The sequence below is a fragment of the Pocillopora damicornis genome, chromosome 10 (genome assembly GCF_964200805.1).
Source record: "Pocillopora damicornis chromosome 10, jaPocDami1.2, whole genome shotgun sequence".
In the NCBI taxonomy this organism is placed as follows: domain Eukaryota; kingdom Metazoa; phylum Cnidaria; class Anthozoa; order Scleractinia; family Pocilloporidae; genus Pocillopora; species Pocillopora damicornis.
The window spans coordinates 21044434-21065760 of NC_142679.1; the positions used below are offsets into that span (position 1 = coordinate 21044434).

The following is a 21327-nucleotide window of genomic DNA, read 5'->3' on the forward strand; positions in this document are numbered from 1 at the left end:
GTTACCGTGCCCGTGGTAAAGTTAGTTGCTTCTTGCAGCGATTCTTTCAACTGAGAAAAGAGTCGCTCTTTCTTCACCCTTGCAGCGTAACCACCTCTTAAAAAAATCTGTAAAAACTTGAGATTCTGCTGCAAATGATCCAACATTTTTTGACGACCGTGACACTGGTTATAAATGCAAGAAGAAACCGCGTAGACGTTGAAATGAAGTTTCGTAAGCGCGATGGTAATCGAACATCGTCCTTTTCTAACCCTATCCAAAAACCACTCCCAGTCTTTTCCTATTTCTTTAAAGCAGAGTATACATTTGAACTCGGACGCTAAATGGCAAATTTACCCGAAAAATGGAGAATGAATTCACTTCGATGTTGTTGTTTATCTCTATCACTTACAATATATAGAATTAGCCAAGCGTAAAAGCGGAGCTCGTGTTAATTTATTTTTAGCCCTTCATTATTCCGAATAACAACTGAAATAAAGCTCTTCAGCACTGGCTGTAGAAGAGTTTCTTCCAAGGGATCTAGAGACCAGTCCGGGGGGTGGGGAAGGGGGAACAATTGAGGAGGTCTGGAACCTGATGACGATTTCACACAACTTGAAGGCGATCAGCACGCATACTAGTCAGCGTTATCTTCAAACAGCTTAGGAAGCTTGTTGTAGTTCCTGATGTTTTGAGCAAATTTTCGAAGATAGGGAATGTTTTCTTCTTCAGATGAAGTGTATGATGTCATTATCAGTTAATGAGCATTACTCATAATTTCGGTTTGGGAAATTGAGCCAAAAACGAAAGAAACGACGGTAAACTACTTTGCATTGAGACATTACTGGTCGATTGAGGAATGAGAACAGTGAGTCAGTAAAACAATACGCCAGAATCGTATGGGCTTCTCTTACATCTTCTCTTGAAGTTGCCAGGTATGACTGCTTTCCCAACCGTTTTTCCCTAGCGTTTCGGTAATCTCTGCTGTAACTGCATACAATGTGGGTGTCTTTAAGAAAACTTGAGATACTACCTGGATTTCATTTTTCCATCACAGAAGTCAATTCCAAACGTCAATCAAGTTTTCTCTTTAGTTTAAAAGTTGAGTTGATGTTGTTATTGGCTATATTAAATAGGTTGAAAAGTTTTAGATGGTATTTTGTCATGTTTGCCATTAATTGAATTTACTGGAAGGTGGAGTTGTTGCAACATGTTAACATGAAACACAACAATAAATGTTACTGATATGTAAAAAGCTTTCATTTCACTATCTTCTGGCAAGTCTTTGTATTAAATTTCAACCCAACCATTTTCCACAAGTTGTAAACACTATTACAAAATAATTAGTCAGGGGAATGGAAAATTTGTGGCATATACACCATGTTTGACATGCCATGTCCATAATAAGCTAACAGGATTGAGGAGGGTGTATATGGGAATAGGCTCTCTTGTCCTCTCCTGTTGGCAATGTTTCCCTGAGGTTGGGCTGTCAGGACAAAGGAACAGAGGATTATAATGGGCAGTGACTTTTTTCAAACCCGGAAACTAGATGAAGAGATATAATATTTTATTACAAAAATTTGATGCATAGGCTGTGCACAAAACCTTACTATGACTATACTTTTATAGCCAATACCAATCCCTACACAACAAAATATCAGTAGGATCAGGGGATAAAATAATGTGCCATTCATCTGTAAGAGTTCAATCCATGTAATTATTTTTAATTACATGAATATTAACTAATGCTAGGAAATCTAAGAATATTCAAAAGAAAAGAAATTTGGTTGAATAATTAGAATTCAGCATAGGCAGAATAATTAAAATTCCTAGAAAAAGAAATGTGTACTAATGAAAAAGCAAACCAAACATTTTTACAACACCTGCCTGTACCTGTACAACAGGTAGTAAAGTCATTCAAAGTAGTCATAATCCCAGTTTTATATGTTGAAAAAACAGCCACATGCAGATTTCCTGTAAACCTCTGATGAATTCAAAATTTTGATGCACACCTCAAAAGGATAACAAATAAATTTCAAGTATCTATTTACTCAGTTTAGGTTAGTGTGGTAAAATTGAGTCAAATATTCAAACAACGACAGGCTAAGAAAATGTTCACAACTAATTTATCAGGTTAGCCTACCCTGAACAATCACCTTTGTGTACAAATTAGACCAGGGCACAGTTGTATAAAGGGCCGATAACACTATCCAACCAATAAATTGCTACCCAGTGGATAAGTGATAGCAAAATGTGGAGTGTTATCCATGGGATAGAGCTTTATCCAGTGGATAGTGCTATCCAACCTTCAAACAACCGAGGCCAAGTTTGTAATGATAATGCACAAAAGAGCTATCTGTGGTAAGAGGGAATGCTCTCCTCTCTTCATTTAAAGAAATACTGAGGTTATCATCTTTCCACAAGCTCAGTGGAAAGTGAAAGTGAATGAGACTGATATTGACTGTGTTATTTGAATAAACATACAGTGGAGGCTAAAAAGTAAGATATACTCTGCATAACTATCCTATTTTTATTTTTTAACCTATAAAGCTAAGGCATTTATATTCTTGCTTTGTGCACTATATGGATGCCAATTAATTTAACTTTTATGTGTTAAAATACAAACAATATTCTCTTCATCTATGTGCCCTAAACATTATGGAGGCAGGTAAAAGTAAAAAGGTCAAGGGCCCCCCAATAATTTTAGTCCTAATTAAAGGAGGATCCTTGCCTTTCCAGATTCCAACCCTTCAAAACTCATATATCTTGTGCTTAATTCTATATATCAATGTTTAGTTTGGGAATGAGCATTAGTAAGAAACACCATACATGAATGAAAGCTTGAGCAAGAGTATTTAATGCAATCTAAATAATAATGTTACATTTTACAATGTGGTAACTTACACAGCAAAATTATGTAATCACACAATTCCAAACAAAGGAAGTCAGGTTATTGACTCACCTGCTTCAACTTTGAGGGCTTAAGGTACAGAGAAATAGATAATTGACAAACAGTTACAATTAACACAAAGTTGAAAGTTTGAAAGCTTAAAGATGTACATTACAATCAGCAGACCCTATGCATCCTAGCAAAGAAAGGGTCAATTACAACCATACCTTCTCCCAAATGTTCCTACTTACAAGAAATCATTAATTCTTGTCACTAGGTGGTACTGTACTTACAATAGTTCTACCAACACAAATACATTTTTCTAAAGTTATCTCATAGCATATGATTGTACAGGTCATGTGGAAAGTTCCTACATGGGGACTGACATTTTAATTACCTCAGCAAACTTTAATCATCAGAATTGCAAGTCAAAGTGTATTTACCAAGTGCTCCAGTTTCCAAATTAGTCACCTAATTGTTACAGGGGAGTTCACTCCTTTTTGAGGGTATCTTCAGCTCACTCACCCTGTTACATGTGAAAAAATCAAATGTTATAACTCACATATTCATATAATTACCTGAATCAAAATTTATAAATTTTTGAGTAACCTGCTTCCTTTAATTGTGTTCCAGAAATAGTTAATGGTATTGAAGAGAGAAGAAGAAAGTTCTTGAAACATTCTATGTTACATGAAACTTTGTTACGAATATTCATTGCAATGGCAACCAAAGCATCTTTGAAGCCTAAAATCATAACAATTACCTTTCCATGTAAACAAACCATAATGAAGCATGATATGAATAAATTTAATCTCACCCAGTTTGAATGTAGAATCCAAAATCTAATTAGCTTACTGGTGAATAGGAAAAAGCTCAATGTGTTTTTACTGCTTCTGTCATTCTAAGTATTACAAATCAATCTCGCCACCACTTAACCTTTTAACCCCTAAGAGTAACTAGCATCTAATTTCTTCCTACAATATGACCTCTGAGTCATACATTAAGGTCAATAAAGGAAATAATCACCACCTAAAGAAGCTCTTGATTGTTGTACAAATTCTCCTTGTTAGCACCATGGGAAATGTATGGAGAAAAGTATGGAGGATATGCATAATGATGTTAGGGTGTAAAGGATTAACTGTGAATTTTTTGATGATGTGTACTTTTTCTTATGGACATCTAATTTTAGTATCTATCTTTTACCAGCTGATATATGAGAAGAATCAAGGCTGCAAGGGTAATTTAACACATTGCAGGCAAACCCTACGACTGATTAAATTTTCCTTGATCAAAAACATGAAGGGAAAAAGGGGAAATTAGCTAGCACAATTTAAATTTTCCTTCTTAAGTATTGTGATGTTTTTTCTATCTTATGGTAAAGTTTACAGTTTCCCTCATTTCACTGTCTTCTGTTCATTTGTTTGTTTGCTTTCCTAACAATCTCAACTACACTGTATTGCTGCTAACAAATGCAAGGAACAGCATGTAAAATGTGTACAGTTATTAACCCTTTAATCCCTGAGAGTGACTAACATCTAATTTCTCCTTTCAATATCAACCTGAATCAAACATTAAGTTATGAGAATAAAGGAAATGATAAACAAGTGAAGAACCTCTTGATTGTTGAACAAATTATCCCTGCCAGCAAATTAGGAATTATCTAGAGAACAGTATGGAAAATATGCATAATGATGTTGGGGTGTAAAGGGACATCATGTAATCAGTTTTATATATGTAGAGTTTTGCTTGAATATGTGATTGCCGTAAGTGCAAGTGCCTAGTAAACATCATTCTATAGTTACTTCTACTCTTCCACCTTGGAGGGTGCCTTGGTACATAAAAATTGAAGTTCAGTGCCTTTAGTAGCTTTTTTGGCTACAAAGATCCACAAAGAACAACAGCCGCATCAAAAAGTCTTTTTAGAGACACCTCTACAATAGCAGGTACACACACTGAACTGACATGTATTTGTAGAGTATGTCAAGCATTAAGTATGGTTGTCAATTTGCTTTTCATTACTTGCAAACAGCTTATTTCTATCATCTTTGAAAACTCTGGTATCCCCGCTTTCAAAGAAAAGCATTTCCCATGAAAATTGAAACATTGAAGACATAAGCTACCAGCAACAGGTTTTCCCATTGTAAGTGTTTCATAACATCACATTCTCATCACTTTTTTTGTTACATTTGAAAGAATAAGAATATTTTAATCATTGCAATATAATGAAGTCCCCAATTTTAATCCTAAAAAGTCCCACTAGAGACCTAGACAGAATTTCTCCTCACACTTTCAATATGATATCAAGCAGACAACTAATGAGAATAAAGAAAGATATCAATTTGGGGAGTATTGGTTGATCCAATTCTAAATTCTCCAAACTAACATCACAGAAATTGTATGGCAGACAATAAGGAGAATTACTGATGAAAACTTGGGAGTGAAAGGGTTAAGACACATGTGGTAATCAGAAAGACAGCGAATAAATGTAACATCATACTCCAGTTAACACTTTAACTCCCATGAGTGACCAAGACAGAATTTATTCTTACAATATCAATACAATATCAAGCAGACAAGTTATGAGAATAAAGAAAAATATCAGTTAGGGGATTATAAGATAATCCAATACCAAATCCTTCAAACTAACATCCAAAGAACTGTATGGGAGATAGTAAGGAGAATTACTAATGAGATCTTGGTAGTTAAAGGGTTAAGTGTTCTTAAGTAGAATGAACTTTCAAACTCATTGAAATTAAGTTGACTTCATGATTCAGATTTCAGTTAAAGAAATGTGTAATATCTCTTTACAAGGTTAGAAAGGGAATGCTATTTGTGAATTTTTAAACAATAAATGCCAAAAACTTAAAGATGGAATTAAAAAAAAAACTACTAAAATATAGCATACCTATTTACTAAGATTTTAATCATTAGCTGGAAAACAGAGATAAAAAGAGGCTTTGTAAAAAAAACCAGGGCAATAAAATTTAAGATTCAGAAGAAGCATATGAAAATACTAATGTTCTCACCTGAATTCAACCTAAAAAAGAGAACTCTGCAACATGTCTGTTTTATCTTCTCACACTTGAATCAAACATAAAATTTATTTGTTTGTAGGCAAACAAATAAGGTTTTTATTTGTTTTGTTTTGTTTGTAATAAATAAAGCAGAAGCATATTACCTAAATGTCTAATTGCTCCTGAATACAGTTACAATAGGTAAATTTAAGCAGTTATCTACATATGTAAACCGGGTGCAATAGACGGTCGTAAAAGCAATTTTATTCGAACCTTCCTCCTATGTATCAAATATATCAAGTTCAGTACCTCCAGAGTCATAAGCCGGGCTTTTGGGGCTATAAAATAATAAAATAATCAACGAGTTATGCCAGGCCAATTTATCGAGAGTCAATCAAGTATAGTTCCCTAAAATGGTATGGAAAGTTTAAAATGTGCTTCACTTGTACTACATATAAGGATTTATCGTTCTTAATTCCTGATGAAATTCCGAGAGTGTGACTCAATTAATCCACAAGCAAATATCCAAGCAGGTTTCAGAAATGGTTCACGAATTGTAAACAAATAATGTGTTAACAAAACTCCCCAAAATTATGGTGCCGATACGAATTTTCGTTCATAATGACTTATGAAATTCCTAGATTGTACCTCAATGAAATCAGCAGAAAATATCCGGGAAGGTTACAGATACGAACTCTCAAAAACTGCTCTCGAATTCGAAAACTGTAAACAACTATTTACGCTAACCACGTGCTTACCAGCGTGCTAGTGAGCTCAAATTGCTAGGGCCCCGTTTAATTACACGATCACAGGTCGGAAGCTTCTCGCAAAATGTGATGACTATCAATTTTAGAGATTGATTCTTCAGTTTCCGGCATAAGGAAAAAATTATCGTATCGCAGGCATGTTCATCATAACCTGAGCATTAGGTACGCCTCGAGATGTTGAGCGAAGAGAAGTGGCTCCATGTTTTGTGAGATAAACCATTTCTTCAAGTTCGAACGAATCGAGTAGACGAGTAGAAAGCATGAAAACATAGCGCTGAAAAATACCATGACCAAACAATGAAATTCACTCCTCTCTCTGCTGAATTAACACCATTTTACCTGTGAGTTTGTTTACTCCTCACATTTGCGCTTGGTAATTTAGAGGCCCATTTCCAACCTTTATGCAACGAGGTCATTTGTTTTGTTTTGAACCACCGCTTTTGTTTAAATAGCACCTCTGATTGGTCAGTTATTTTTACCCTGTCACGTTGTCTCTAAATATCTTCTGCGTTTTCCCCGATGAATTTGAAGAGCTTGTCAAAATGGAATCAGATGAATCCATTGATTTTGTAGATTCCCAGGCAGTAAACGCTTATGGATCGGTTGTTGCTAAAGAGGAACACGAAAATCCTTGCGAGTATTTCGAAGAAGGTGAAAATGTTGATCCACCACGTTTTCATCCATTCATCAATTTTTTTAATTGAAGTTTGCCATCCTTGTTAAATAGGACCAAGGGTCAATTGAAGTTTCCTGCCCGTGGAGAGGAGCTTGCGCTCGCGCTCGAAAGAGTGGTCGAGGTTGTTGTCCATGCAAAGCAGCAAATCAGAATATTGTAACGCAAACTGTCAGTGTCGCTGACGTTCCTGCAATGAAGTGACTAAACTTAAATAATTAAACATCCGGCAGTCCGATATTTTCCCATATTTCTCTTTGAAATCCAAAAAAATTTGTACGAAAATGTTCTACCTTTATTTATGATCCTCAAGCACTTCCAGGCAGCCTAAAATTTCGAACTTGATGTTTTTCGCTAACCCTGTATACAGAGTAAGAAGCCATCCAAAAGCTTGACACTTAAAAACTTTTCAATGACACGGCTGGACATGGTTCTCAAATAACTCCATATTCCTCTCTGAAATATACCAATTTTTCGTTGGAAAATATTCTACTTTCATTTACAATCCTCAAGCGCTTCTAGAAAGTGAAAAAATTCTAACGTTGTCCGTTTCGCTGGCCATGTACACAGAGTGCGAAGAGATTCAACCGTGACACTAAGAAAATTTTCACCGGATACGGTCTTCGAATAACTAAGTGTCCAGCAGTCTGATATTTTTCCATATTTCTCTTTGAAAAATACCAGTTTCTATTGGAAATATTTTATCTTCATTTAGAATCCTCAAGCGCTTCTAGAAAGTGAAAAAAAATTTAACGTTGTCCTAGCACAAAACAACAAACCTTCGACAAAGCGCGATTTTTTTTTTTAAAATTAATAATGTAAACCTTGTGATAGCCAACTGAAGAGAGAATGATAAAAAACTGCTCACGCCGTTCGCTATCATTTTAAAACTTTCCAGGCAAAACATAATCCGTAAGATAACTTCTTTTCCCTAAACACCACGACTGTATTAAACATTCTAAAAGGTGGGACAAGAAAAAATTTGAAGAATACGAACACTTTGAAATTTTATTCAAGCAATGAACGGGCGCGAGGGTCTTAAAGCGGTGAACGCAAATTGAATGCAAAAGTCATTGTTTTAGCGAAACGTGATTTGAATTATAAACTAAAGCTAGTATCAAACGAAGATTGGGAAAAAAAGGTTTAAATTTTTCTAGGCCTTAGCGTAAGAGAAAACCCAGATGACACGACTTACCTCCTCTTCTTTCTAGGATCCTTTGTGGTTCCCTTCTCTTTGTTGATGACCCCTTTTCAGCCTGTATTTTGGAGCTCTTTGTATTTCCTGCTCACGTTGCTCTTCGCTAGATATTCGCCTTTTTACTTATGCCTTTGTTTGTTCTCTTTCGCGTTCCTCTCGCCATATTCTGCCTATTTTAGCGTCCTTTCTAACTTCCTTAGACGTTTTTGTCGACTCGCTCTACGCCTTTTACCTCTTTCTTTCTTTGGTCGCTCAGTCTCTATCTTTCCGGCCTATTTTCACTCAAAACCCTCTCTCCACAAACTTGTATTATAACAATTTCTTCTGGTTAACAAGGCTTTAGCTCTGCCGGTATTGTTGCTCTGCGAGTTGATTAAAAATTGCAAAATACTGAATATCACCGTTCAACCACAACCCCACCAGTTTGATCTCCAGCTCAAAACGCGTGTTGCAAATTATTTGCTTACGCGGCTTCACATCTATTAGAGCGTTAGCCCTTCGTCAGAGCGAGGACGAGGGGCTAACGCTCGAAACGTCAGCTACCCTTTACGGTGGCCAATTTACGTTTTCAACTCAGTTGTTAACACTAAATTACCTGCTATACTCTCTCACCGACGCAGCGCCACAGTTTCTTTAGAAACTTACCCCCTTTATTCACATCTACTAGTTCACGTGAAGCCCTCGTGTAATGCCTAGCCGTGTGCCCGCGATACGCTGCACTTAAGCTCAGCTCTCGAGTATGCACACCTCATCGTGATCTGCCAGTGTCTTCTGGCAGATCACTAATGGGGTATCCAAGGATATCCTTCTCCATTGCCCTTCCATTACGTAATGACTAAAAACGTGCCTGCAATGCACTTGGCCGCGCATGGTATAAGTAACACATTGTACGGTCGGTCGTACGGTCATAACTCCAAATCCTTTCGGCTTGATGGGTTACTACTATTCTGTATATTTATGGGGCTACGCTGCGCGTGCTGCGAGCTCCGCTATTATCAAGTGATATTATTTTGCATAAATTAAAGTAACTTCACGGAACACGATTAGTGTCAGGGTTGCGTAGACGTTCCCTTGTTTTATTGGGGGGGGGGGAGGGGAAGGGTACGGCCTACACGTTAGCTACATCTGCTCGATACAAACTTTGTCGTCAACGGCGGAATCGGCAAGTTTTGTTGAGTGAATGAAATCAATCATTTTAGCCCAAAGACACTCCTTATTACACTGGATTAAAAGCAAGTATACTTTGTATACTTGCGCTTGAAGGAAGCAGAGAAAAACAGGACTTCAGATCAGCCAGAAGAAATGTCCAAGATCCAGTGCAAGGTTTCAAGGCGTGCAATGATGGCATCGCCGACGCTGTACAAAAGCCCAGGATCCCAAGGAGATTGATGGGAAAAATGCCCCTTTCTGAGTTTGTTCAAAAAGCTGGAGAAGCTTGCCAGCTGGTGTGCGATGTCATGGCGCTAAGAGATGGTAAAGCGTTCTTCCAAGCGGTCGCAGATAATGAGCGAAAGTGTAAGATAGCTTTCTATGTTGGCCTTTATGGTAATACTGATTCTTAGCCAACGCGCATACAACCTCTTTGATAGACAAATAAAGAAGGCACTGAACACAAGCAAAGAGTGAGGGGCTCGGAAAAAATCCCGCGGCACACAATCCGTGTGGAACAGCGTCAGCTGAACCACTTCTTAGAGTTCACAAAGAGGCCATATTACTATCAAGACGTAGCGTAAGGCACTTGCACCATCAAACTTAAAGGCGGTGAGAGGTTTGTCTTGTCTAACGTGGTGCGCACAGTAGCCACGTGTATACATGGCCAATTGCAAAGAAACTGAATTTCAACCGATAAGTAAATCCACCATGTGGAGAGTACTAGAAGCTCAAGATGCCACACAGAGGAAATCATTGTGGAGTCTAAAAAATAGTGAGGGTGCGGATGGCTTTAGAGATTTTTTTTCCGAACTATAGATGAACTAGAACGCATAGGAGCAGAGCGTTTGTAGTTCCGCAGTGACTCAACATGCACAGAAGCCCATTACTTAATGAGCTCCTGACATGCATATATACATTTATGCTTTAGAGTCGGATATAAGGAGCCAAAAGATGTCAATGGAAAATTCTTAAGAAAACACAAAGTTCAGGAGGATAAACTCACCAGATGACGCACTGAACAAAGTCATTAGAGCAACAAAAAAGCGACAGAAAAAGTTTCCATGGTTCCAACTTTGCTCTCAAGGTGTGACTAGGCTAAAATTCCTAGCAAAATATCACGTTATCGCTGCCTTCTTGAAATGGGAAAGTACATAATTGAGTTATGTGACTAAGCCTCTGGTCACGGTGAATTTCTGTATGTACTGTTATAGATTACGTGCAGTCCCTCCTTTTGGGCTAAGTCCTTCGCGCGAGTAAAAAAAAGATCAGAGCTGAAAAAAGAAAAATAGATGTTGGTGCGCCGCCGGAAGCTCTTGGAGTAAGGCACTAAAGAAGATACTGCTCGTAGTGGTAATGCTGTTATCGCTGGTTAAACCTAATTAAATCCTGTAGTTTGGTTCTGAAATGTTCATACAGGTTTAAATAGCTTAAGCTGCCTAAATTCAAATATAAAAAGAACACAAACCAATTTTTTGAAAAAGTTTCTCATCAACACGTTGACCGAACGCTGATCAAAATGATATTCGATACGTTTTGTTCACCTTTTTTGTCACGAGACAGAATCATTTGCCAGAATTTAGCTCTCTAATTTTATCATTCTAAAAGCTCAGCCCTTCTTTTTAAAACCGTTAAAATCTAAGATTTATAAGGCTACCAATATAAACGGTCGGAGTCTTCTCAACAGATAATTTGCATAATTCTGCTGTCACACTAGCAAAATCACTTAAAGTTTGAAGTCACTAAGGAGAAGAAAACTAATAAGTGCATGTTTTTACATTTCTATGCTTTCAAACCTCTTATCAGAAGAAACCAAGCGGAGTTTTTTCAATGGTCTGCTCTGGACTTGAGAAATATCACCCCAAGAAAGAACTAGTACTTATGACCAATTTCAGAAAGCCGTCTAAAGGGTGTTTTTAAATAAAATTATGGTGAACCTCTGAATAAACACATGTCAAAATTGAAACGCTATCCAAATCCCTTACATATCACACAATTTAGGAATGCAAACGATTTCTTGCTGCATGTAGTGTGTGAGCTTGTCAACTTTTGAAATTGTCGATGTCTCAAGAGGACAAAAAAGGGCTTTTTGCAGCTTTGATTGTTGAGAGCTGTCAAAAATTTTTTTCAACGTATTTCCAGAACCCTTTGTGTAGTTTAATGAGCAAAGTTTGAGGCAAAACGTTTTCCGATGCGAAACGCCTTGGACTGCACTTACAGAGATCGCGACTTAAATATTAGAGAAGAAGAAAGGTGGAAAGAGAGGGTACACATTGTCAGTTGGATGTACATGCATGGTTGGGTCGGTTATTATTTATCGTAATCTCATCCCAGCGAGAGCACGTATGCAAGTGTAATGAACGAAAGATCGCAGCAGTAGTGAAACTGTGTGACCAAAACAAAACGTGGCTCACGTGTTGCAGCCGAGTTTGTTTCTGCTGGAATGTCTGATTTTTCATTTTTTAAACGAACAAAGTTTATAAGAATTGAAAGCTTATTTCCTTCAAAATAGTTCAAGAGCGGGTTCTTTTCTCTCTTCACAACACGGAAATTTGATTTGACGTAATCTATTGTCTTAGTAGGACTCATTGTCGCTATTCTTAGAAATGAATTGTCATTGGCTCAGATAAATCACGCCACTCTCTGACTTGAATCGAACTTCGATCTTGGCAGAAGAGAGTATTACGACGAAAGTATCACAGACCTCCAAAATATACAACTATGGTACAAACGTCTGTAAATTTAAAGTCAGTTCATTTACATCACAGCATCTCTGAACCGAAAAATACTTGGACATCAGCCTTCACTATTGCAGGAATTAAAAAGTAGCTCGGAAAATTTGCAGTTGCAAACGACTTTGACACGATTGATGCCACGCGAATTTTGTGTGGAGCGTCAATGAAGCTGAAAAGATATGTGCTTGGTAACTTCAAACTGCATCAGGGACATTTTCCAGCTTGTGAAACGACGGTCGTGAGCTGCACTAGTGTACGCAGTATGGTTTGTTCTGCTGCTTCCTTTGAAGCACATAATCTGATGCCCTGGAACAGTTTTGTTAGTAGAGGTAGTTGGTTTACCTTGTTCACCGTTGTGATTTTCGAGAACTTAAATTTCGCCTCAAATTTAAAGAGATCCGCTTTCAAATTTAGTTTGTATTCGGTAGTATATGCTTAGTTACATTTGGAAAGATGAGTCAGTCATCAAACGCCTGCGGTACTCCGCCTTATCGGTAGAGAAATCATCAAACACCATTTTATCTAACAGGTAAACATTACGAACAATAATTCTTAAGCGAAACTACATCGAACGATATCCCGTGTGAACATTTCATCGATCGGATCTTGTCGTAGCACTCTCGTGAAGCAATCGACCCTCCTCGTTGTACATCTACCACCCTAAAATCGGAGTCATCTGATCATAGAACAAAATGATCGAATACCTCTACTAACAAATTTCTCTCGATGTATTCAGATTTCATCATCACTCTAGCTCAATTGGTTAATATTAACTGTTATTCACCTAACACTGCAACTTTTGGTTATGAATGTTTAAAGAACGCTTTGCACGAACGATATAGCTTTCACATAAATCATTATATTCTCCAGTAATCAAAGAGGACTCGTTTCGTTTCAGCCCAGAGCTTGTTGCTCCCATCTTGCCTCTACTTCGAGGGCCATGAGTCCTGCCGCTCAAATTGCCGCGAGGAAAAATTGCCTCGGCCCTCTGTTAAAGAAGTTAGTAAGGCAGAACCTCAATCTTCTCAGCAGTCTAGCTGGACTTTTTATGCCGAGGAACAGGCTTACTCAAATTTCTGCCAGGTCAGAATATGCCTTAACTGTTTGAAATTCTCTTTGTCAGCTGAAAGGTTGATTCTGAGCTTCGGGAGTTTTGTTACAATGCTCATTGTTTTGTAATTCTGAACTCTTTGATATCCAGGAGTACATTCATTTTGGCTATTTGTAATGAATTGCGGAAACCAAGCAAAGCTAGATCTCAGCTGTGCAATTTTGAGCTTTTTTGTTGCTTCGTCTCATGAACTTGGATAAATGTTGATGTGCATGCAGCTTGTGCTGGCTCAAATTTTACAAGGTTCAAAGATACAATTGCTGGTTTATTTTGCCAGCTCGGCAGAAGATTCTGAATTTATTTTCGGAACTGCTTTGAAACATTTACCTCTTCGATATCTTTAATCGTTTTTGTTATCAACTTTTATCGATTGCAAAAACCATTAGGGGTTGAATGCCGCTCTCTTCATTTTTTTTGCTACTGCTTCGATGTTAAACTAAACTGAGTTCTCTCTAAGTTGGGCTTGCTAAATATTTTGCAAAATTTTATTCTAAATATTGTCATTGCCAGTAACGCGGATAAATTTTAGTGCAACGTCGATAACTTTGTTGTAGTTTTGTAACACTAAACTAATTGATATAAGTGTACAGTGGTTTTCCTCTGGGCATCTTTCTTAAATTGCAAAGAACTAAAAGAGTTAAGCCACTCTACTCTTCAGCTATTGTGTTTTTAGTGCGACAATAAACTTTGCAAGGTTTTGGTCTAAGACTGTTGTGTCGGAAATAGATATCAAATAGCGATTATGAAATTTAGATTTGAATGATTTGCGCTAAGGTTATCTCGAGTAAGGTGATGCCGTCAAAGTGGTGGAAGAAATATTTCCCTTCATGTCGGATGAGAACAATAGGAGCTCGTTTGCAATCAATAGGTGAGAACAAAAAATTATTTCACACCACCTTTGATCGTTAACGTTATTTTAAATTATTACCGACTTCATGATCAAAAGAGGCGAAGCCGGAAACAAACGAAAAGCTAAAACAAAAAAGACAAAACAAAAGGGAACGGAACAAACAAACTCTGAATTAGTCGAGTCGAGTCGAGGAGTTGTGACAGTTGTGAAACCTAGCGAGAATAGGAGAGGAGAAGAATAAAAATCTAGTGAAGACGAGACAGTGTGGGCTATCCTTACTAATTCCCCACATTAGTGGCACCTCCGACGGGACACGCAGTGATTTGGACAACCTGTTAGTCAATGGAAGCTAAATTGGAGGCAGAACTTCAGCTTCTAAAGCTTACACGAGGAAGGACGAAATCTGTCGTGGAGAAGGGAAATATCGAGAAGATCACTCGACATAAAGAAACTCTGGGAAAGATTGTGGCATCTATAGAAGACTTGAAGCTAGACATCGAGAAAGGTAAGCTTGAAGCGGGGAAAAGCATTGACGAAGTTGATGAATGGGGAAAAATTATCGAGCAAACGATTGATGATGTAGATAAAGAAGTAGAAGATTTAAATCGTCATCTCGAAGAAGCTGGGGCAAAAGCAATAAACAAAAAACGGGAAGAGGAAGAGGCTCTTCTAGCCAAAAGGAGGGAGGATGAACTGAACTTTGAAAAACTTAAACTTGAGCAAAAATCAAAAATGCAGTCGCCCGATCAGCCCGCCGAAAAACCCCTAAGTAAGGGAAATGTCAAAATGCCAAAGCTGGTAATTACGAAATATGACGGCACCTACGAAAAGTGGCTTTCCTTTTGGAACAAGTTCAAAGCGGAAATCGATGCAGCCGATATTCCCCCGGTTACTAAATTTGCTCATCTCAAAGAATTACTGGAAAGTGATGTTTGTGAATCAATCGATGGCCTCCCATTTAGTCCTGAAGGTTATGAACGTGCTAAAAATATCTTGAAGTCCAATTATGGCAAGACAAGCGAGATTGTGAGAGCGTATATTGATAACATCAATGGTTTACCTGTGGTAACTGGATGCATCCCTAATGAAATCCATAAATTTTGTCAGACTTTGAACTACAATGTTCAATCATTGGAGACTCTAGGTAAACTTTCTGGGTGTTTATTTATGGTGCGTGGCGTCCTAGATAAATTGCCAGACATAAAGGCAGACCTCGTGAGCGGAAAACCGGGATGGCAAGATTGGGGTTTCGGGGACCTTATGCAGGCTTTAGAAGAATGGAAAGCCATTCATCCGATGGAAACTCTGGGGGTAGAAAAGGCAAACGAAACGTCTCCGACTCCGCCGATTTATCACCCGCCGCGTCCGCCGCGTCCCCCACGTTTGCCTCGTGACAGAAGTTTCTACGCGCGACAGGGCGAACCCAACCCACAACACGCGTGTGTCTACTGCGATCGCGTGACACACAGATCTTGGGAGTGTGAGAACGTGACATCTCCAGCGGAGCGCCGTCGCATTCTACAAAACAAACGCTTGTGCTTCAACTGCACTGGGCCTCAACACAGCGCTTCACAATGCCGAAGCCGCGCATCTTGCGTACACTGCAAACAAAGGCACCACTCATCTATTTGCGACCGACCGTCGGCAACTGGACGCCAAAGAGCGAACAACGGCGGAGTGGCTCTAACTGCAACTCAAGAAGGAGAGAAAGTCTGCCATCCAATCGTACTTGTCAAGTTGAATGGCGTGACCTGTAGAGCTCTACTGGACACCGGTGCGACTGCGTCTTATGCTTCAGGATACATCTTGGATCGTCTAAACCTCGTACCTGCTCGCACTCTAACACGCCGTATACAAACTATCGTGGGCATAGTAACTAAGCGGACAGAAACTTACAATACGCAAGTGAGTGACACTAAAGGAAACAATGCAATTTCATTACGAGTAACTAGAGTAGACCGCGCTGAACTTTTGTCCGTGGAAAATCCTAACTATAAGGAAATGATCAGCAAATACCGCCATCTGGAAGGCGTTTCAATGGAAGACACCGACACTAAGAGCTTACTTCCGGTCCATGTTATTCTGGGCGCGAGTGACTACGCGAAGATAAAAACTCGAGAATCCCAACGCACCGGAGCTATCGGCGAGCCTGTGGCTGAGTACACTCTTTTTGGATGGACCATCATGTCACCAGGAACAGAGACAGACCTGGACAAGATGTTTCTAGCGCAGACGGCCTCGAATGACTATGAAGAGCTTTACCGGATGGACGTCCTAGGACTCGAAGACAAACCTAATGGCGATCAGAGCGTTGTTTATGAAGAATTCCTTGAACAACTCAGCCGCAGCCCTGAGGGTTGGTATGAAACTGGCCTTCCCTGGAAAGGGGACCATCCTCCGTTGCCCTCTAACAAGTCTGGAAGCTTAAAGCGACTGGGGAGCCTAGTCCAACGACTTAAGAAGACAGGAAGGCTAGACGACTATGACGCTATCATACAAGAACAGCTTAATGAAGGAATTATTGAAGAAGCAGAGATGCCAGCAACTCAAAGAGAATTCTACATCCCGCACAAAGCAGTAGTGAGAGAGAGTGCAGAAACTACCAAGATGCGTATTGTCTACGATGCCTCAGCAAGAGCGTACGACTCAGCCCCTTCCCTAAATGACTGTCTGGAAGTTGGACCACCCCTGCAGAATCAACTATGGAAGGTACTCCTAAGGGGACGGTTTCATTCAGTGGCTATCGCTGGTGATATTCGCAAAGCATTTCTTCAAGTGCGTATCCGAGAGCAGGACCGAGATGCACTGCGGTTTCATTGGTTGGAAAGCAAGGATCCTTTTCGTGTTCGCACGTACCGATTCACCAGAGCTCTGTTTGGTTTGGGACCCTCGCCGTTTCTGCTTGGCGGCGTAATTCAGCACCATCTGAACACTTGCAGACCTACACACCCTGATCGCGTAGCAGAAATCGAGCGAGAACTGTACGTTGACGATCTCATTTCTGGTGGAGGTACTATTCAAGAAGCGAAACAAAAGAAAGCTACAGCGACTGAGATGTTCCACCAGGCCACCTTTCACTTACACAAGTGGCATTCAAACGTGACTGAACTAGAGCTCACTGAAGAAACTGAAACTGGGGATGACTTAAGCTACGCCAAGCAACAACTCGGAATCAAGCCGAGAGAATGTGGGCTGCTTGGTTTAAAGTGGAACAAACTGACGGACGAAGTTGGAGTTACAATTCCAGAGGAAGTTGCCCAACCGACAAAGAGAGGGATTCTGGGAAAAGTGGCAAGGATCTATGACCCCCTTGGTTTTATCGCTCCAATCACCCTGCAAGGAAAGCTTCTGTACCGCGATGCCTGTGAAGAGAAACGTGCATGGGACGCTCCGTTATCCACCCCCCTAGAACAGCAGTGGCAGAAGTGGGAACGTTCCTTGCCGCAACACGTAACTTGTCCACGAGCACTTACCAGCGTCCAAGAACCTATCGAGGACATTAAACTTCATGCTTTTGGGGACGCGAGCGGAAAGGGCGTGGCCGCTTCTGTGTACGCTGTGGTCAAACAGTCAAGCGCAATCAACCAAGGCCTGGTTACAGCAAAGGCAAGACTGGCCAAACAAGGGCTGACAATACCTCGCCGCGAACTGGTCTCCGGTCACATGGCTGTAAATCTTCTGACCAACGTACAAGATGCACTTCAAGGATTCCCTGTGACTTCGCTGCATTGTTGGCTTGACAGCAGCGTTGCCTTACATTGGATACTAGGAGGAGGAGACTATAAGCAGTTTGTGGCCAACCGGGTACGAAAAATTAGAGAACACTCTGATGTTGTCTGGAGGCACGTACCTACTCAGGATAATCCTGCAGATCTTGCTAGCCGAGGTGGACTGGTAACTGAGGAGAACCAACTGTGGTGGAAGGGACCAGAGTGGCTAAGTGATCCTGCGAAATGGCCAGCCGACCTTGTGACCGCGCCCACCGCTGAATCTAACGCAGAAATGAAAGCTACAAAGGAGCTCTTTGCCATGGCCGTTAAAGCTGATGACGATCTAGACCATCTTCTGGCCAAGCACAACTACTGGAAGACTTTGCGAGTGTGCGCTTGGATTATGCGGTTCGCAAACAACGCTAGAGCGAAAAGAGCGACAAGAACAAAGGGACCCCTGACAACAGACGAAATTGAGAAGCAGAAACACTTTTTGTTGCTACGCGTACAGAGCCGGGGAAGTGAAAGCATGGAGGAAGATCGCCTGTGCCTAAACTTACAGAAGAACAAAGATGGATTGCTTGAGTGCCGTGGGAGACTGCAAGGGGTCTATCCGATATACATCCCAGACGCCACAACGTTCGCAAACAAATATGTCGAACACGTCCACAAAGCCACTCTTCACGGGGGAGTGGGGCTTACTATGGCTAAAGTGAGAGAAGAATTCTGGATTCCCCGCCTGAGGCGCCTCGCGAAGAAAGTCATCAGGGAGTGTTATGGGTGCAAACGCTTCCAGGCTGTTGCTCTCGCAGCTCCACCCCCCGGTTTATTGCCTCTGGAGAGAACTGAGGGCTCAACTCCCTTTGAAATTGTTGGCGTAGATTTTGCTGGGCCGATTAAGTACCGCAAGTCCTCTCGTGTAGAAGGAAAAGGCTATCTGGTGCTCTACACGTGCAGTTTAACGAGAGCCTTGTACTTGGAGGTCCTGCCTAATCTGGAAACTACTACCTTTCTTTCAAGCTTGAAGCGTTTCATCGCTAGACGTGGACGACCTTTAAAGATCTTTTCAGACAATGGAAAAACGTTCGTAGGAGCGGCAAACCTACTGAAAGGAATCCAGAAAGATGAGCAAGTTCAAGGCTACCTTGCATCGGAGAAGATTATCTGGAGGTTTAACCTAAGTCGAGCACCCTGGTGGGGTGGCCAGTTTGAGCGACTAGTGGGCCTCTTCAAACGTGCATTCTATAAAGTAATTGGTGGAGGAATGCTATCCTGGTCAGAGCTGTGCGAAGTCGTGCTGGATGTTGAAACTCAACTAAATCGCCGCCCCTTGTCCTATGTAGAAGATGACGTCCAGCTCCCTCTACTCACCCCATCTTCTTTCCTATTCCAAAGATGTATTCGCCTCCCTGAACAAGAACCATGGCGAGAGGAGACAACTGACCTACGAAAGCGTGCCAAGTATTTGAGGTCTTGTAAGGACGCTGTGTGGAGACGCTGGTCTCGAGAGTACTTGGCGGCGCTCAGAGAGCGTCACAACTGCAATGGAAAAGGCAAGGCGAGGCCCTTAAAGCCTGGTGACGTCGTTCTCATTCGTTCAGAAGAAAAGAACCGAGGAAAGTGGCCATTAGGAGTGGTCGTTAAACTATTCAACGGTCGTGATGGAATTGTACGTGGAGTGAAGCTGCGCGCAGGGAGAACGTTTCTGGAGAGGCCGATTCAACACCTTTATCCCATGGAACTGGCATGCGATAGAGCGCCGGAGAGAGCTGAAGTCCTTACCCCCCTGAATGCTAAAGCGCCAGTCTTTCGTCCACGGAGAGATGCTGCGGTTGCCGCAAACTTGCGTATTCGTGACGCTATAGAGAGTGAAGAACTTTAAAACTAAACGCAGGACAGAACTGTGCGGATGGACGGAGAATATAAAGTGATTTCAGCGAACTTTGACATTCATTACTTTGTTTTGTTTTGTTTCTGATTTCAATTTAATTATTAATTAAGCTAGCCGTTTCCTCTGTTTACATGTGCTTCCGTTTGGAAGGCACATGGGGGGAGTGTGTCGGAAATAGATATCAAATAGCGATTATGAAATTTAGATTTGAATGATTTGCGCTAAGGTTATCTCGAGTAAGGTGATGCCGTCAAAGTGGTGGAAGAAATATTTCCCTTCATGTCGGATGAGAACAATAGGAGCTCGTTTGCAATCAATAGGTGAGAACAAAAAATTATTTCACACCACCTTTGATCGTTAACGTTATTTTAAATTATTACCGACTTCATGATCAAAAGAGGCGAAGCCGGAAACAAACGAAAAGCTAAAACAAAAAAGACAAAACAAAAGGGAACGGAACAAACAAACTCTGAATTAGTCGAGTCGAGTCGAGGAGTTGTGACAGTTGTGAAACCTAGCGAGAATAGGAGAGGAGAAGAATAAAAATCTAGTGAAGACGAGACAGTGTGGGCTATCCTTACTAATTCCCCATGTTGTATTCATTTGAACAGCGGTGTTTATGCTTCTTTCTGTAGTGACACCAATCTGTGTAAACAAATATTATGAAACTACAAAAAGTTGAAGTTTGGTAAAAAAATCAAAGTCAGATCAGTTCTGCTTGCTACTTTTGTCAAATTCGAAGAGAAGTGTTCCTCACCGTGAAACAGTATCGCCACTAATTCTTCTTTTTGCTGCGCTCGACTAAAGCTGCTCGGTATTTGTTCATCCTTTAAAAAAACGTACTTCGTTTGTCTTTTTTCCCTCTGCTTCTCGAGCAGGGAGGATATGTCTTCTCAATATTTTCTCGAGCAGTTTTATTGACGCCCATTCAAGAGAAGGTCTACATCAAATTGCATTCAGACCACACCCTCCTATATCTTGTACTGCATTAGGTGTGCCAAAACAACTGTATATCAGTTAACAGTGGGAGACCGAACGGTCGGTTAATGGTAATTATGGTTTTCTTGATTCTCGTTGTTTGAACTTAACAGTGATCATGAAAACTTTACGTGACATATTTTCTTTTATGGCACTGGAAAAGTAAAACCACTATTCTCGAGTAGTTTGAGAAAAGGAATCATATATTTTTTTTCTCCTATGGGTAAAGCAATAACCACGAAGCATCTGCTTTCAAACACCATCCTGACAGTTTAAACAACACTCACCATGCGTTGACAAATGTGGGTAGTCCACAAATCAAAATTTAGGCACCTTACCTTTGGGACTGATCTAAATCTGCAGGTATTAAAATGTTAAAGCT

The 21327-nt window shown here is 40.3% G+C and overlaps 1 protein-coding gene across 1 annotated transcript; it reads left to right on the forward strand.

The window, feature by feature from the left end:
- Positions 1-14562: 14562 nt before the first annotated feature.
- Positions 14563-20527, forward strand: LOC149039359 (uncharacterized). Its single transcript, XM_089185259.1, has one exon. The coding sequence runs from the start codon at positions 14709-14711 to the stop codon at positions 19956-19958; it is 5250 nt and encodes a 1749-aa protein (XP_089041385.1). The 5' UTR covers positions 14563-14708; the 3' UTR covers positions 19959-20527.
- Positions 20528-21327: the final 800 nt, after the last annotated feature.